General features: G+C 37.2%; 1 protein-coding gene across 1 annotated transcript in view; it reads right to left on the bottom strand.

Annotated features, from left to right (window-relative positions):
* LOC121731364 overlaps positions 1–18,966 on the bottom strand; it is a 112,082-nt gene that overhangs the window by 78,524 nt on the left and 14,592 nt on the right. Inside the window, exons 2-7 of the mRNA XM_042120768.1 lie at positions 13,562–13,694; positions 7,247–7,355; positions 4,947–5,137; positions 4,312–4,468; positions 2,200–2,325; positions 692–849 (exon numbers count right to left, since the gene is read on the bottom strand). Of these exons, the coding sequence (XP_041976702.1) occupies positions 692–849; positions 2,200–2,325; positions 4,312–4,468; positions 4,947–5,137; positions 7,247–7,355; positions 13,562–13,669 (849 nt within the window). The 5' untranslated portion in view covers positions 13,670–13,694. The remainder of the gene's footprint in view (positions 1–691; positions 850–2,199; positions 2,326–4,311; positions 4,469–4,946; positions 5,138–7,246; positions 7,356–13,561; positions 13,695–18,966) is intronic.

Genomic DNA, 18,966 nt, shown 5'->3' with positions numbered 1-18,966 from the left:
GCATCTTAAGTATGCGCGGTCCCAGGAGGGGTCAAACTCACTGGGGAAAAAGTCATAATCCATAATACAATCTAGGTAACTACTATGCAATTCTTTTCTTGCGCGATAATGGGCATTGTCCAAAAAAAATCACGTGTACTTTTTATATTTTTTTTCGTTAAAATAGGGTATTTTAAGAATATAAATTAAATAATTTTGAAATTCATTGGCTAGTTTTTTCTCAATAAATTTTTAAAGTTTCGCTCTGACGTCATCATCGGCCGCCAATTGACCTCTGCATATGTTTTAAATTTCCTTTCAATCTTATTTATAATGGCTGGTTCGTCAAATGCAAGTTCTCATTATGTAAAAGCTGATACGAGAAGCTTACCAAAAGTTCGAAACGTAATGTTGGTCGAATTTATTGCTAATTTACGCCATTGAAGGTCAAACAAAGGTTAAACGTATTTGTTCAAAAATACAAGTAACTAATGGGTATTTTTTTCGTTTATATACAGAAAAACGATCACTGACCTTATTCCTCGAAATGTTTTTGTAATGAGCAAAATTAAAAAAAAATGGACAATCCCCATTATGTAGATATTGTGCCGGTTACAAGTAGTAACATGCACAATACCAACTATGCCGAAAATACGTGTTGTACAAAATCTTGTGACGGCGACTGGTGTTGTATGGTACAGCAGTGACGTACCTGAACGATGCAGTACTGCGCGGGGTCGTGGCGGCTCAGGCCGTACTTGTCGAGCATCTCGCGCAGCACGCCCGCCGCACAGTCGCCCACCGACAGCAGCAGCGTCTTGTACGGCACGTCCGGGCACAGCGACGACCCGTATATTTTCAACGTTCCACCTGCGTACAAATAATACAATTTATTTTATTCATTTTTTTAATTAACATGAGGCAATAGACAACTTGCACATATCTTTTAATAAAAAACCGTGTATTAAAATATATTCTAAACTAATAATATGAACATAGTGGACAATACTGTATTCCTAGTTATACCTAGGAATACAGTGGTGTCCACTATGTTCATTTTCTCTTACTTGCCTAATGAACTTTAAACATTTCGTTTTGATAGAATTTAATAGTAAATTATAAGCATTGTTAGAGCACTATTTACCTCGTCGTAATTATATTGTCGTCGCTTCACATTAGAAATTAGTAAAGTGTCGTCAGCAAAAAGTACTATTTCATGCTTAGCATTAACTATATAAGGTGGGTCATTTATGTAGATGAATAAAAGAAAGGGATCTAAAATAGATCCCTGTAGTACACCTAACTTTAACTTCCATTCGACCTTTTTGAATTTTCTTTTACTCTTTGCGTTCTATTTGCAAGGTAAGAACTTAACAGTTTTAAGGTCGTGCCCTTATACCAAAATGGTACAAATTTCTGACTAATGTAGTGTGTTTGACACAGTCAGATGCTTTGGATAGATCGCAGAAGATGCCAAGTGCAAGTCCCTCCCAGGCTTCAAATATATTACATAAAAGACTGATGCCTGCATCTGTTGTGGACCGACCTTTAGTAAAGCCAAATTGATTGCTGTCATGAGACAAGTATAAGTTCTCTGTTCAAAAATATGAACTTTAGGTCCAATTTCACCTACGTCTGTTAGGGTTAACAGCTCGTTAAAATGTCATGTCTTCTCATTCATCCATATGAAAAACCACAGACATAGATCAAGATAGATACCGCATGTTGCTCCATTTGTATGATAACGAGCGTGCCACTTTTTCATAGCTACTGTGTCGTACCGATGATAAGAAAAGTGCCCATTATCTAGGCCAAAGTTTCTATTTGAATTTCTACAGCTCAATATGGCACTTATAGGCATTTAGTCATTTTTAAAATTCCGATTGACGTCCGATTCCGATAGCAGACTAAAGAACAGACTTTCGAAAGACGAGCATTGCTCGTCGTTTGGGAGCGCGATATGGCACGCGAAGTACATACACATGCGGTATCTATCATGATCTATGTCTGTGTGAAAAACGAAGGAGGGAACATGAAACTAATTCGAGCATTAACTTTAACAGTCGATGGTGAAATTAGGCCTTAGAACAGGGAAGTCACTTGACCGACGATGACACAAACAGCGTTTTAAAAGCGCAACAACAACCAATTATGCCGGTTTATTATTTTTGTAACTGGGTTAGTTTACAGACGTATAATATTAGGGAAAATTGCATTCACCGGTGTCTGGTCCGCCATCTTTGGAGCGGAACTGCTGCAGTTTCCGCTCGAGTTTCTGCTGTCGGCGCCGGCGCATCACCGCCTCCGGGTTGCTGATACTTCGCGTGAACGAAGTCTCCGGAAGCTCTGTATACAAAACATATTATATTAAATGTATAATTGCACGTTAACTTGCGAAAACTTGCAGACTGGACTTTAACAATGTTAAAGATGCAAATTGCAACAAAAAACTTTTGTACACATTGAATTCTGGTCACCCGAAAGATACATTTTGAGCCTAGCGCAACATACGTCTTGCCTCTTTTTACGCCAACCTATAACACGACCAACGTCGAACAACATAGAGTCATATTCGTGCGCAAGTGAAAATATAGACAAATAGCCATAAACGTTTTTTTTTATTCTACCCGTTCGATGAGCGGTCTTTACAAACATATCACAAATATAGTATTTTGCACCTTAACATGACGTTTTACTAAGCCCTAAGAATTTTGCACATCAAAAACTTCTAAAAGAGCAAAAATCTTTGAAAATCTCATTCAATGCTCCATGATATTTACATTTGCTTAATCTTGATTATTGCGCAAAAGATTAGCACATCAGTAACAAATACTCCGCAATTGTTGATGTAAACAAACGATTAGCACCATTCGAACGAGTGTAAATAAAATATGCGGTTTTATCTGAGTTGCGTCACAACTGTTCACTGAAAATTCGATACGCTTTTACTCCCATCACGGCGGATTTTAATATAACACGTTTTATAAATTTTCAATAGCTATTGGTTTAGTGCTTAGGCTGCGTCCCCATCAGACACGGCACGGCGCCGCCACCGTGTTACGGCACGACGCCGCCACCGTGACACGGTACGGCGCCGCACCGTGACACGGTGCCGTATACGGTGCACCGCGCGCCCCTATTCTGGTGAAACTTCCGAACAGAATTTGTGTCCAAACTTAAACGAGGTATAATATGAAAATACATATCAAAGTCGCGTAGTGCAAATATTGTCATGTATACCGAGGAAATTTTATCTATAATAAATAATAGATAAAATTTCCTCGGTTTCCTTTTAACCGACTTCAAAAAATATTTAATGATTCTTTTTCAATCTTGGTCTTAGTAACAACAAGAGAATAATTTTTCGCGATCCATATCCAGTATCCAGACAAGCACTCTCGTTCGAGCGCAAATATCGACTGAATAGGGACGCACCGTACGCGGCACCGTGACACGGTGTGGCGCCGTACCGTATCACGGTGGCGGCGTCGTGCCGTAACACGGTGCCGGCGCCGCGCCGTGTCTGATAGGGACAGAGCCTTACAACTTTAGTTTATAATTTTTTACTAGTTGGTATTTTGATAGATCTTGAGTTGGATGCAAATAACCGATTAACTATTTTCACTTCATACTATTTCCCGAAAAGAAAGCGGTTGAGCCTTTTCCCCAAACAACCCCCCCCCCCCCCACATTATTTATTGTTTATCATAATTAATATGCAATGCCGAAGTTTCGTGATGGCACAACGAAACATGCACATTACTTGTGTCAATTACAATGAAGATGTTTTTATCATAATATTAATACGTGAACGAAAAACTTTGTAACCCTTTCTACGAAAAATAGGGAAACATAGGTGCATGGAATTTTACACAGTTATTAGTTCGATGCACTACTTCACCATATAGTTTATATGGTGAAGTAGTGCATCGAACTAATATTATTTTGAAATTATGCTTTTATCATACATTTTTTTAACAAATAAAACATTACACACACTACAACACACACACATGAGAAATGACATATTTTTGAGTGACAAGCCTATACATACGAATTATACTCTTTTATTTATGGTTGAAGTCTGTTGACAACAAGTTGACAAATTGAAAATGGATTATAGTTTTTTTATTGAATCTTAGACACTAACAATGCTTACACGGCCAGTCTGAGATCAGCTGAGTCCCAGAGACAAGAGTTGAAAAAAAAATATATAGGTAGTAATCCTAATGTCGATGTCGTTGAAACTAAGGTCGAATTTCGACCATTGGGCGATCTCTAGTAAAAATAAATAGACAAAGTTAATTAAAGTAATGGGTAATTATTAATTACCTGTGTACAATTTTTCTGCCACGGGTCGATTTTCGTTGTTGGAATCCGATTTCAGCCTCGAAAGCTTTTCTTTCTTCTTCAGTTCCTTCTTTTCTCTCTTAGATAATTTTCGTTTAAAGTTTTGGTCCGACTTTTCGTTAATTGTAGAAACAGGCACCTGAAAAATAATATTATCTTATTGACCTTATGAATATTAATCGGTAGACAGCTGGTCTATTTACATATACGGTTACATACATGATACAGTATCGTCGTTGCTGACTCAAGGTCGCGCATCTAAAAATACCGCACTTAGCATAATCATAATATTAGAAGTATGCATTTTTTTTCTTTAGCCATTTAAAATTTACTCTTTTCGCGTTAGGAAGTCAGTCTCCAATAAAAACACACATCTTATCCCATTAAAGAGACCCAAAAGTACGCCTCCCTATTTCCTATAATCAGTATTTACATCAGTATTTCCGGACATATAAGACCTGCAAACCTACAAGAAGAGAGCGTATCCTCTTAAAAGGCCGGCAACGCACGCATCTAATATTGCGAATGTCCATGGGCGATTGTAGTTGCTTTCCAGTTTCCATCAAGTGACCCGATTGCTTGTTTGCCCCCTTATTTTATAAAAAAAACCTCCTTACTTGGTTATCAGGCAGGCACTTGAGTAGGAACCGTCCCTCGCGGTCGTCGGCGTGCCAGTTGAGCTGGACGAGGAGCGGCTTCTCGTGAGGCTCCAGGCGGCGCTCGTCCGACGGCCCGTGCGTCTCCCACAGCGAGTACGACCCCAGGGACAGCATGCGCATGTCTGGACGGAACTTCTCGATCAACGTTTCTGGAATTATATGCAATCATTATCAATTTATCGTATGAAAATGTTAATGTTAAAAATATATTTATGCATGCAAGATTTTAAGGTAGGAGACTAGCCCTCTTATTAATAAACGTTGTATAAGCTTTGAATAGTTATATAGTGTTTTGTTCCTGTCACACAAGTGAAATTTTTAATTGGATTGAAGAAGACAAAACACTGTATAACTATTCAAAGCTTATAGGGCGTTTATTAATAAGAGGGTAGAGCTATATCATAGGAATACGCATTGTAGTCAATAGGTAAACAATACAATATCTATAAAATGTTAAATGACAAAAGCGTTTATAATATAGCCTGTTAGAGGCTGTAAAATATAATAAAGATTTCAGAAGAAAATTATTTTAGGCCATTTTCTCGCTGATGAATGGCAGTTTTAGAATGTCTTGTATTCTCGTCATTATGATACTTTGATAAAAAAACATTATATTAATCAAGCAAGATTTGAGAGATTTATTAAACTATTGTTTAGCTGTTCCTACGATTAATCTGACGAAACAGTACCATACATCTTTCTGAATTACTGAAAGAATTAAGTCATTTGTTCACAGGCCAACCTGAGATAACAATATAAAAGGAGGATTTACTTCTTCTTTTCGAACAGGAGGATTGAAAAGAGGGGCAGTAAGTAGGATTAACTGACAACCCGGAACCAATTTATTTACTGTCATTTGAACTATCGCTTCTCACGACAGGTCAGTGCATTCCAATGTTTTTCTTTGCTATAATTTGTATTGGATATACAAATTATACAGGCTTCATAGAAGAATGTAATTTCGCAATTACCTAGATAAAGTATCTTTGTTATATTTTATGACTTCACCATTGAGAATCTTTTGTATTTCTGTAATGTGGTAAATTGTAATTTGTAATTACCTGCACTGCATGAACTTGTCTTGTAAATAATAATCAATTTTAACTTTTGTGATGTGCGACACCAGTTGTTAGCACGATCTTTGCATGGTTAGGGAGTAATCAAATCAAATCAAAATAATTTTATTCAGAGTAAATTTTTTGCAAAATCTTTTCTGAACGTCGGGTCTAAGGTGCCTACCGCCGCGCCGGTTCGGAAACAAGACGGTGTGTCGGGGGACCGCCAACAGTGTCTTTTGCATTTTGTATCGCCATGTCACTGATTGTCTCGATACTATAATGTTTTGTGAAATCGAACATCTACATTAGCGGTCCCCCGACACACCTTGACAACAATTATGGACTAAAATATCACTTTACACTTAGGAATTATTTAAACTTAAAGTCAGTAAAATATATTATTTCATTACTTTTTAAAGTTGTTTGGCGGAGGTTTTTTTAAATTTCTTAATTTAATTTTATTTCAAGCTTTTTAAACTTGTGTTGGTTATAGTGCAGAATAATTCCTATCAACAGGATCATATTATATCCCAATGAATACCATCTAGGAGTGTATTTTTTGATGAGGCCGTCAATATGAGTCCAAACATGAAACCTCCACTTTGGTTTCTTAATATGGAGCTGGGCTCCTATAGAATCCAGGTGATGCTGCAGCAGCAGCATGCAAAAAATTATTGGTTATCTACGTCTTACTAGTTGTCGCAATTAAAATGAGCCTAAACACGAAACCATTGCTCTAATTTGGTGAGGAGTTGGGTATCCTATTGATTATCAGGTGATGCTGCAGCACCAGGTCAACTTTCCATCAATGTGTAAATATTCATGAATTCACGACCTAGAATGCAATAAAGCCCACCAAACGACTGCAATTTGCTAATCGGCCCTTCATTAACCAGATGTACAGCGATTTTTCAGCACAGAGCAGACTGGTGATGATGAACTATAGCTAAGAACACTCTCGAATAAGTCAGCTTTCAAACAAAAAAAACTAGATCAAAATCGGTCCACCCGCTTGGATGCTACGATGCCACAGACAGAGAGACAGAGAGACAGACAGACAGACAGACAGACAGACAGACAGACAGACAGACAGACAGACAGACAGACCGACAGACAGACACGTCAAACTTATAACACCCCTCTTTTTTGTCGGGGGGGGGTTTTTATAAATAATAATAGTTGAAGAATATTCATTCTCACCTATAACATCGCTGACGGTGGCGTCGGACGCGACGCGGATGCACTTGGTCGCGATCTTCTGACCCGAATCTTGGAAGTAGAAACGCATCACGCCATGGAACTCCAAGTTCTGGAACACGAGACACACAATTGAGCAAATTGCACGGGCACCGTTACATATTGTGCGCCGCGAGCGCCGCGAGCGCGGTGACGCGGACGCGGACGAGGGCAAGCGACACGCTACGCCTATCATCTAGTGTCGCCGATATGCGCTGCATTGTTCCTTTGTTTTACGTGTTTGCAAATTATATTTGTCTACAAACGAATACTTATTAAGATACATCTGAATTAAGGGGGTGACCAACCCAAAAAATCAAACATCGTCCTTCTCTCTTCACACTCACGCCCGTCTTTCATATGCCAGGTGAAAAAGGACGACGCGGAATCATCGCCAAGTTAGCGGGCAGTTATAGGTATTCTTTTTTTTAAAGAATATAATCTATTAATATAAATTAAAAAATATGTAACATAATCCCTGCCTTATCTATAATGTAATTATTTAATACTAAAAATTTTCAAGCTTTATTTTAATGTATTACTCCAATACTAGCAGTTTAACGTGTTAATTATAGGGGATTTGGCAATTTTTTTCTATCGAGAAAGCAACTTAGCAATTTTTTTCTATCGAGAAAATTGTATGCTATCGTGTTTTTGAGTAACATAGTCAGTGTTAGTCCTAAAGTTTGCTGCATCTTAATTTAACATTCAGTGTTTTCATTAATATTGATATTACAGTCGATCATGTAAAGCAATTTGATATAATGCGCGCCCTTAAATTATGCGGTGCAATCATTTAAAAACTGTAGCACGTCGTCGTTTACCCAAAAGCTCTGGATTATCTTGGTGGTTAGCTAATTGTAACTACTAAAGGACTCCGAGTTGAAGGACATTACACGGATCTCATTGCTCGAAATTCTTGTAAACATAAGAAAAGATATTACATATTATTCTTAATTTATGCAGCGAAATCGTTGCAGCATGACTAATGAACCGGTTGCGATTCAAATATTTTATGCATAGCTTACGAATTACGATTGCTTGAAAAAATCTTCTAATCCAGCATGCTTTGTTTATAATTATTTTGTAAGAAGCGGAAAGGATTTTAACTTGTCTTATCTGATCCCATTCTCGGTAAGATAAGCTCTTATCTTTACTGTTTGAACAATTACCTACAATTTACATGACTCACTAAAGGTAAGTAAATAAAGCGCAACTAAAAAAACTTAAGAATAAAAAATAAAAATACAGAAACTATTTAGAAAACGATTTAGATTTAGAATGTAGAGATCATGCTCATCTCTTCATTCTAGGAAAAAAAATATAGGGAACAGAACTCAGACCTTGACTTTATTCAGGGCTGGTTGATCTAGCCCAGCTAAAGGAAAAGTTTATGAAATAACAACCAATTCAAAATTTAATACATTGGGTTTTTATTGCCGTTTGGGAAAGTTTTTCGATTGCAATTAATGTTGCAAAGAAAGGTGGAAATAGTAATAAAGAACCTATAAATAATAATCTAATAACACTTTATAACAATTATGGAATATTAATTGTTCATTTTAAGGAAACATTGAATTAATAGTTTGTAATTACTAATTAATGTGTGTGTAATTATCTAGACACTAGTGTATAGTTAGCCAGCTCAAATCCGCAGAATGTGAGTGTACTAAACCATAATTACCATAAACGAGATAAAAGGTGTATTTGACTGCGGAAGGAAACGGATAAGAAAATTATTGGGTACCTAAATTAACATGTCAACGTAGATAAGCCTTTCTGATTAAACTTAGAGCTTGCCTAATGTCTAGTCAGAGTTTTGACGGGAAATTAAGCAATCCTAACACCAATATTGCATCAATTAGTTCAAAGTTTCCTAGAATCAACACGGAAATTTGCCATTGCCAATACTCAGGCAGATGTAGAATTTGTCTACACTCACCAAAGTAACTGTCATGTGACAGTTACTTTGGTGAACAGTGTAGTTGAACATCGGTCAGCTCCGATTCTTCGTGTTATCTACGGTTGACTGAAGGCATCAAGCAGGTAAATCCAATTAAAGTAATCGGCGTTAAAATCCAATAAATGAAAATATTTTCGTTGAAATTAAGGAGCTAGGAAACTCTTTAAACACCTCACTAGAAGGAACTTCTTTAAAGTTTAAACCTCTCACTAGAAGTAACTTAATTAGAACTTCTGAAGTGGTGCAGTGAGAACTCTTTTCCGACCATTTACGTCCATTAGAGCGATAGTTTAGGACAATTAGTGTATTAATAATGGTTCCGTTGCGGGTAATGGTAAGAGAATAATGAGCACACTTTCGGCACTAATGACTTATAACTTGTTCTCGGTCGATTGACGGGTCGACTCTGATAAGAGAACTCTGTACGTTACTCTCGTAGGTCGTGCATAAAATAACTCATGGGATTATAAGAACTTACTAAACCTCTTATTTATGGGCTTACCAAAGGAACAGCGAGAATGATACTATAACAATTTACACTGTTTAATAATGTCAACATCAAGGTTGTAGGGTCAATGTGTGTATGCACCTGGCTATAGAGTACCTCTATAATTATTATTGTCACCTTCACTAATTACCACAAAACATCCACTGCATCATGCGTTTCAATTGAACATCATTTACTCTCATTTTACTGAGCATCAATCATCACGCAGTCATATTTAAGTTCAGGGCACTGCCAAATTTGATGAAAATCGACGGTGGAAAGGCAAAAGTTACCAAGCGACACTAGGGGTCAAAGTGAGTTATTTATGTATTCGGAATCAGCGAATTTTTCTCTATCGATTGGTCTTAGTTCCATGTCTCTACGAGCACTTTTGATGTCGCTTAGGAACTCCGTGGAAACGGGTATTTTTCTTATTTTCGGCGACCAAGCGACAACTTTTTGACACCTTTTTAAAAAGTAGGCATTTGGTAATATCAACATGTTTCTTTTTTTACTTGGTAATTTTTGGCTTTATACGATTTTAATTCAAACTACAGTTAGTAATTTGTGCCTTTCCACTGATGGTATCAATTAGTTACTTGGGACGTTTTACCTATAATACATTTATTTATTTATGGTATTTCGGACTCTTTTACAAAACCTTGAGATATTTTTTCTGTCGTTAAGTATTTTTTAACAAACCGTAATCATATCAAAAATTCGATATAGTAAATGTTACTCGCCGAAACTAAGATAATATGTGGCGCTTGGTAACCTTTTACCTGCCGTTTTATCTATAAATTTTGTTACTTGGATACCAATTGCTGAAATAATTATTTAATTTTAAATGTGGTTAGCCCAAACAAACACTTGACGCGTTGTCGGTTGTCCCCGCTGTAAATCATACCTAATATGGTGGATAGTAACGGTTTTTTCGATCAGTCGCTTAGGCAACCAGCGTGCGCGCTCTCGCGCATTTCCTTACTACTGTTTTGTGCGATACGACACTTGGTATATACTAAAATTATTATTTTCAAGCTAATTTGATTTTTTGAGTTTTCTGTTTTGAATATAAGAACTTACCGATGTGATAAGTTCTTATATTAATTTTATAATAAACTCATACCAAATAGTTTACTGATTCCGTAGCAAAAGTTGATTATAAAATAAACGAATTTGTGAAGAGAATCGTCTTTTTATTTTGAACCGACTTCCAAAAAAAGAGGAGGGTTCTCAATTCGATAGTATACTATATTATATATTTCCTTACACACTTTAAGTATAACTATTTAAGTATATTATTATTATTATTTAAGTATATTAGTTACTAGCTGTTGCCCACGACTTCGTCCGCGTGGACTTCAGTTGCGCGCGATGTCAACAAAATTGGTGTCAAAAGCTTTTATAAAAAAACCCTGGTACCCCTTAAATCAAAACAACTGTGCAGTGTGCACATAATATTTCATTTCTTTTAATTAAACTTTATATTTTATGCCAAATTTTTAAGCTTATTTAGCCCCCCAATTACACAACTTTACCCATAAACTATTTATCATTGATAGGTTAAAGGTTACGTCACTGCATAGATAAAGTACTGATTTATTAAATAACGTAAAAGAGAAATAACAATCGAAAAAAATCGAAAATATAATACCACTTCTTATAGAAAGACTTTTGGTAGTTTTGGTAGAAAGGTTGACGCGATGTAGGGGACGCACGGCACCATCTATTATGAATTTTTGGAACTAACTTAATTTGAACAAATTTACGCATTTTCACCCCCTTACAACGCTTTTTTTCCAGTAAAAAAGTAGCCTATGTCCTTTCTCAGGCTTTAGACTATCTGTATTAAAAATTTCATTACAATCGGTTCGGTAGTTTTGGCGTGAAAGCGAGACAGACAGACAGACCCTTTATACGTGGGAGAGCAATGCTTCGGCACGAATGGGCCGGCTCGACCGGAGAAATACCACGTTCTCACAGAAAACCGACGTGAAACAGCGCTTGCGCTGTGTTTCGCCGAGTGAGTGAGTTTACCGGAGGCCCAATCCCCTACCCTATTCCCTTTCTTACCCTCCCCTATTCCCTTCCCTTCCCATCCCTACCCTCCCCTATTATCCTATTCCCTCTTAAAAGGCCGGCAACGCACCTGCAGCTCTTCTGATGCTGCGAGTGTCCATGGGCGACGGTAGTTGCTTTCCATCAGGTGACCCGTTTACTCGTTTGCCCCCTTATTTCTTAAAAAAAATGGCGAGCCTTAGTTAAAAACTCTCGTAGTGAATAGGGAGTATTCTTGAGCTTAGTTTTGGCTCTGAAGATGGAGGTCTTGACTTCAGTAGAAGAAAATTTAACCAGTATAGGCCGGCTTTTATTTTGACTGTCTGGGGCCGAAGGTCTGCCAAGTCGGTAACACGCCTTAATAGAATTTGCGGTTATGTCTTTCAAAGCAAGTTTTTGATGCACTATGTTCAGAAATGAGGTTAGACAATTTTCCCCACTTTGCTCAGGAACACACGGTGACAATCAGGAACTTTCTGCGAGACCTCGTCTCCATGACATCAATGGCATTAGAGCACTCTGCTATCTGCCTTCTCAATAAGCTGAGCATAGAAAATGTGAGCTCACGAAATGTCCGAAACTCCTCAGCGACTTTTGCAACAGTGTCCTTAGCGGCTCCGTATTGCAATTGTGCTTGAAGTTCTTCCATTTTCTTCATAACGCATTCCTCCAAGTTTTGCTGAGCCTTTTGTATGTTGTCTAGTTGTGACATTTTAGCTTGAGTGCTGTGTATTATATTATAGAGTGTAGAAATATATTTTGTGATGAACTATCAGCTGATGGGTGGTGTCTTCTTTATTTGCTAATTGGTCACATAGAGCTTTGCCAATTTCAGAAGCTACAATAACAGTATGTATTGAACTTAAATTGATAATAACTAATGCAAATTATTTATTAAAACTATTTAATTTTATTAATTTAAATGTAGAGACATGTATTAAATTTTTTAACACCTACCCGAAATTTTCGATTGCAGCATAACTATACTGAGCAAATTTCCTCACTAAGTCTAAAAAGTAAAAACTTTTGAGTTCTAGCTTAAATTTATTTGGCGGCAGGTATATAATTACTTACACTAACAGAATTTTATTTGTCGTATAGTAAACATTGCTTGTTATAATAATGGAATATTATGAAATTAAGATCCCTTTGCTTGTTCAATTAATTTAAAAAATCTCTACTTAACCCTTTTTGATTCGAACCATTTAGAAAAAAATATATATTTAGATATCTTTACTAGATTGAAAGATAAAACGTTTTTGTCGGTTGGTAACTTTTACCTGCTTCTAAATTTAGGTAAATTGTAACCAAACGCCACTTCTACGCTAAGTATACAGAAATACCTTTTTTTTAATAAACAGATTAATAAAGGCATTAAAATACTTTAAAAATCCGTTGGATTTTTTAAAATATCGCTAATAGCTAATTTTCTACGATTTTTTAAAGAAAAAATGAATCTTTAAACGGCTCTCCTGTAAAAATAGCTATATGTCGCTTGGTAACTTTTGCCTTTCCACCGTCGAAATATATAATAAATATATAAATTGGTAGCTATAAACTACATCAGTATGCTAAAGATTTATCAATACTTAACCAATATGAAGAGATCACCTTTGTCAGAAAACTATGAAATCTGATGCCTTTTTCAGCGTGTTGTACTTTAAGTAATATTTACCCTTACACACCCTTACGTAACAGCAAACTTTCCTCAAAGTTAAACTGCGGTTAAGCAAAAGAGCTTATAGACTGCGATGAAAATGGATGATCATACCTCGTTGGGCTCGCTCAGTTCGAACAGGTCGAGGCGGTTGGCGTTCCACTGCTGGATCATGTTGCGCAGCGCCTCGCGATCCAACATCCGCTTGTCGGCCGCGTCCATCTTGTCGTCGCATCAAATTCCCGCCCTGGAAACAATAGCAGATGGAAATATAACACGCGCTACGCGAGCTGGGGTCGTTGTTCTAATCGTTTCAGTGTAATGTATTATCCATTAGTTGGTACTACTAATATATATTCTGTGCCATTAGCCTAATTACGTACATGAGCCAGAGATTCGAGTTGATAATTCGATATGTTCTGGATTTTCAGCCTTTGAATCTTCTCTCTCTCATTTATTCTTAAGGCCTACAGAGAATCAAGGGTAGGTCTTAAAACATTTTCAAATTAACAGTTCCAAATTTTTAAAGCTACTTAACATCCGTCATTTGCAGCCATACATAACAAAATATAATTTATGTAAGGTATGTAGATATTAGAGAATAAAACTTTCATTACATCATCATCACAAAACCGTCATTGTTCCAAACGCAGCGGATTACATTCGGCGCGTCCGCAGTGGGAACGGGCAAGGTCGGCGCCCATGCGTGAACTTCCGACGGGCGACGTATTGACAACTGACAGTTGGAAACTTTACAACATTACAACATTGACATACCAATGTGCATTTCCCGTACAAAATTGACAATGATATGAGATTTCGGGCAAATTAAGAAGATTTACGATGGGTCATAATCGATAAAATGATGGCCACCATGATTGCGAATCTCTCTATAGATGAATTGGACCCAAAATTGATTAGCCGCGGAAGCGCCAAAGTCATTCAAGTAAGTATGGTTTCTCTACCTCGCTCGTCTTGTCCTTGTCGAGTTATTGTGCTAAGTTTTATAGATGAGATAAGTCCGTTACTAAACGACCTACTACATTAGTTTAGGTCTAAGGTTCATATTAGGGTCTGAATTTACGGTAGATGGAGATTCTACCCTAGATAATATACGATACGTCAACAAACACAATAGATAATGTGGTCATAGCCAGAGCTCGCTGTCTCGTCGGTGGTTGCGGATTTCCTTTCAGTAGTTAGGCAATAGGCAGTTCCGGTGCTAAACCACAATTAGTGCGACTGTCTGCCCATGCAAGGCCTTTACTAGTGAAAAACGAAGGTCCTAAACTGGCACCAAACCTATATTAGTAAGGTTTGTTCAGAAATCTTCTGTAGCGCTTACGGTGAATATTACATACTATAAAGTACAATATAAGCATGACTTAGCTTATCTAAGCTAACCCAGTTCCCAAATATCTCGCAAAAAGTTTATCATATTATATTTATTATATACTTCACTCTAAAGTAGTTGTGCCTAGATTTGATTGTAAGCCAACACCCTCTTTCTAGCGCAGTAGATTAAGAAATAGGAAACTGTATTTAGTTTAGCCACCTTCAAAGACTTAAGTTATTGCTCAGCGGAGCCGTAATATGATACAAGTGTGTAACTGAAATTCGTTACGGTAGCAACGAGCCCTCTACTCCCAAGTAGAATGCCAGGATAACATAGTTTTGTTTTTGTTTACTGGGTCGTTGCCGTACAGAATGTAGCAAGATTTGTGAACTTGTAACACGCGATGTCGATTCGAGCACCTTGCTCGATAAATTGTGTCCACAAAGATTTAGGAAATTTTCTATTCTGTGTTCAAGTAATTTGCGATACAAGAATTTTCCTTTGGTCCTTAACTTTTACAAATTATGGTACAGTGTACATCTTGATTCTTGTACCTACAATCAAAGTTTTTTTTTTTAAATCTTTATTTTTAAGGGGGTTTGATCACAATCAAATCAAATCAAATAAAATACAATCAAAGTTATTACAAAGCTTTTGCAATGATTCTCATCCTCGCCTACATACCATCTGCGCAATGTAAAGATAGAATTTTTGGAGATGTTGATTTAATAAGTACAGTCCGGTCAATGTTATGAGATCTCCGATAGAACCCTTACGCCAACGACATAAGGATCCCAAACTCCGAGGTGTACTGAATGTACACGACCGAAGCGCAGCGGAAGCATTACAAACCATAACACGGCGCGCAGTTACAACCGGCTAACAATAATAAATCGGCTTATGGATAAAATCGTTGCGGGCACGTTTCTTAGGAAACCAACCCCACCAACCTTCGTCATAATCACGTATTAATAGTTTACATAACAGTATAGTTATACGTATAATAACATTACTAAGTCAGGTAGTTCTCACTTTCCACCTTACGTACTGACGTTAAGGAATGCTCGATTGGATCGTTCCAATCAATCAATTTACAAGAACATTGACGTTTTTCTAGAAATGGCCAGTTGGCTTTCTCCTTTCATAAAACAAAGAAACCTACGGTTGTTGAACACTACAAAGTGCAAAGTTTGCATTAAATTTTTGCGGTATGGTGCGATATTACCGAAAATGTGCGATATATGCAGTTAGAAATGGTTTTTTGGTCACTTTTATTGTATTACGTACGTTTAAATATGCTTTTACACACCGACTCAAAGGAATAGTTGAGTAACACAAAGTACGTTTAACGTATTACACAATGTTGAGAAAGGAAAGGACTCTACATGAAGTTTTCTTTGAACATCATGTAAACCTTTAAATTAATTTAAAAAGCAAGTGCACTTATTACTGAGGTCAAAATTTCAACTGCTATTATTAATTACACAAAAAGTCACATCTAATATTATGTAGAGTAGGGTAAGGAAGGATCCTTTAATAGCTTTTATTTTTGAGTTTTCTTTTAAAATATGTTTCTGTTGCCTATAGGATATACCTTTATTTATGAAGACAACAAGGATCATGTAGTAAATTAATTAGCAATACATATCGCCGATAACAATACTATACATACATATAATAAATATATTTACCTTTATCAAACCTTTGTTCGATAAGTGTTATGATCTAATGTTCCAGATACACGTTAGATAGGTTCCGGCGAGCCACATGTTTACGTTCCGAATACAAACACGACACGGAGGTGCACCGGCGCATGTGTGCCGCCCGCGTAGGGTTGCCACTTGCCAGGCGTCCGGCGATAAAACTGGACATAGGGCTAAAGAGTAAAGACATAGGCCATCCCATACATACATATAACTGAATACGCGCATCGCAAATATTGGCGCAAAAACATTACAATCTCGTATAAAAATACAAATTTTGCAGATACATAATATATGTACTTGCAACACGATGCGAATTCGCAGTTATAGTATATATGTGCGAACTGCGAGTCCATAGACCATACTCCATAGTCATGCTTTGTGTCCGACCAAATTTTAAAGTAGTTCGGCTTTTGTAAAGCTCTGCAGATGCAAATGTACATATATATTATATGAGAATCCTACAAATTTTTGACGATTTTACGTCTTGTTAGACAAAAAATTGCACGATGCCTGACCTAAGTCCTCTAGCAGCAGGATGTCCGGCCTTTTATGTCCAGCTTAGCTAGCTGGTTTTTTCGGCTACCAAGTTTGGCGATCTGGCAACCCTACCGCCGACCGCGCGACTGCCAGCGGACACCGCCCACCGCGCCGCGGACATTTTCTTTGAACACGGGGAAATTTTATATGAAACATGAAAGTATGGAAACATAGTGTTGAAAATTGCAACGCAAGAAGCCAGTATTTGTGCGCGAACTCCTCCAAAACGGCTCAACCGATTTTAATGTAATTTTGTAGGTATTATTCGTTAGGCCTGAGAATAGGTTTTTACTTTTTATATTGACACTAGAAATAATTTATGTGGCAAAACGTTTGTTGGGTCAGCTACTAAGCTAGTTAAGCTATAATTAGCACGTACCTTTTGAGTTTTGATCAAGAACAAATAAATTTATTGCTGTGTATTTTTTTAAATATTGCTCTGGAATCTGGATTGCACAATCATCGGCCCAGCTAAACAACATGCTTTATAACTATAAAACCGTGAGACTTTACATTTTAACACCAATAAAATTGAAGTACTCTACGTTCTAACCAACTAGCTACTAGTTTTTAAGTAAAGTTAAGGGCAATAATTTCACACTTTTTTGCAATGTTTTATTTCCACTTCTTTTTATACCATGTAGATCGTATCAAAAGATCGTAAAAAATTATTTAAACAAGATGACGCCCGCAACTCCTTTGCGCCAAAACTCGTTTATCGCGCGGGAACCGTACAATTTTCCGGGACAAAAAGTATCCTATGTCCTTTTCTGGCACTCAAAGTATCTCCATGCCAAATTTCAGCAAAATCGGTTCAGCGGTTTGGGCGTGAAGAGGTAACAGACAGAAAGACACAATTTCACATTTATAATATTAGTATGGAAGTATTGATTGATTTGTACAAAAGTTACTGGAATTTTAATTTTGCCCCATTTTCTGTTGTTATACTTTTTGTGTAGGAGTAAAAGTGTATTCGTGCATCGGAAGGTACGTAATACGAATCGAATGTAATCAATTTTATGTAATCACTAATCAGTAATCAACCAAATACCCAAATCCCAATCTTATCAGTTATCACTTAACGGTACGCTGTTTTTGTAATCAAGTAACTTACTGTATGTATTTGCTAAACTACCAAATAAAAATTCAAAAAGAAATGCAAAGTTCAACACAATAAATCTAAGCATCTGCGAATAATAAAGTAGCTAAGCATCTAATATTTTTTTTCAGAATACTAGAATGACTTATGAATTATGATTATACTTACTATGTGAATCTCATTTAAAACAATTTGCGCAAATATTCCAAAGTTTCAAAGACCAAACAACGCAAAAAAACACCGTAACACGCCTAATTAACACAAATAGAATTATGCAAATAGAAAATCATGTTTTGTTGTTTTAAATTTTAATAATATTATCTCGTTTCCCCCGTTAGAGTTCGTGAGCAACCGTGGGAATGTGAGTGACGGGGGGTGCAAAAACGACCCCTCGAGTGCATACGGGCGTAACAAGTGCACCTATCACCGCCCTAACCCACTCAATGTCGCATTCCGTAACACTTGTAGCGCAAAATAACCTCGAGCCAGTGACGTAGCTGGGACTCTGGGACAAAAAAGAAAGAAGGGCCCCAAACAGCGGTTACGGAACTCGCAAGACGTCAATTTCACATTCATTTAAGACGTGGACGAAGCCTCTTTATCTGAGGCGCATTTCAAAGTTGATGTTAAAAAACACAAAACATCTACAATTAATAGATTGTAAATCAGAGATTAAAGGGCACCTAAGCTCGGGGTCACCGCCCAACCATGCCCCGCAGTAGCTAGTAGCTACGGCCGCGGCACTGCCTCGAGCCTCAACCGCGAGAGGAAACCGTCGAAAACGTGTGGAAAGTGAAATTATGTCGTCATTACCGGCATTACGTCGACGACGGAGTAAAAG

This window comes from Aricia agestis, chromosome 10, assembly GCF_905147365.1.
Source record: "Aricia agestis chromosome 10, ilAriAges1.1, whole genome shotgun sequence".
Classification (NCBI taxonomy): domain Eukaryota; kingdom Metazoa; phylum Arthropoda; class Insecta; order Lepidoptera; family Lycaenidae; genus Aricia; species Aricia agestis.
The sequence above is the reverse complement of the archived record's forward strand: the minus strand, read 5'-3'. Positions and strand labels throughout refer to the sequence as shown.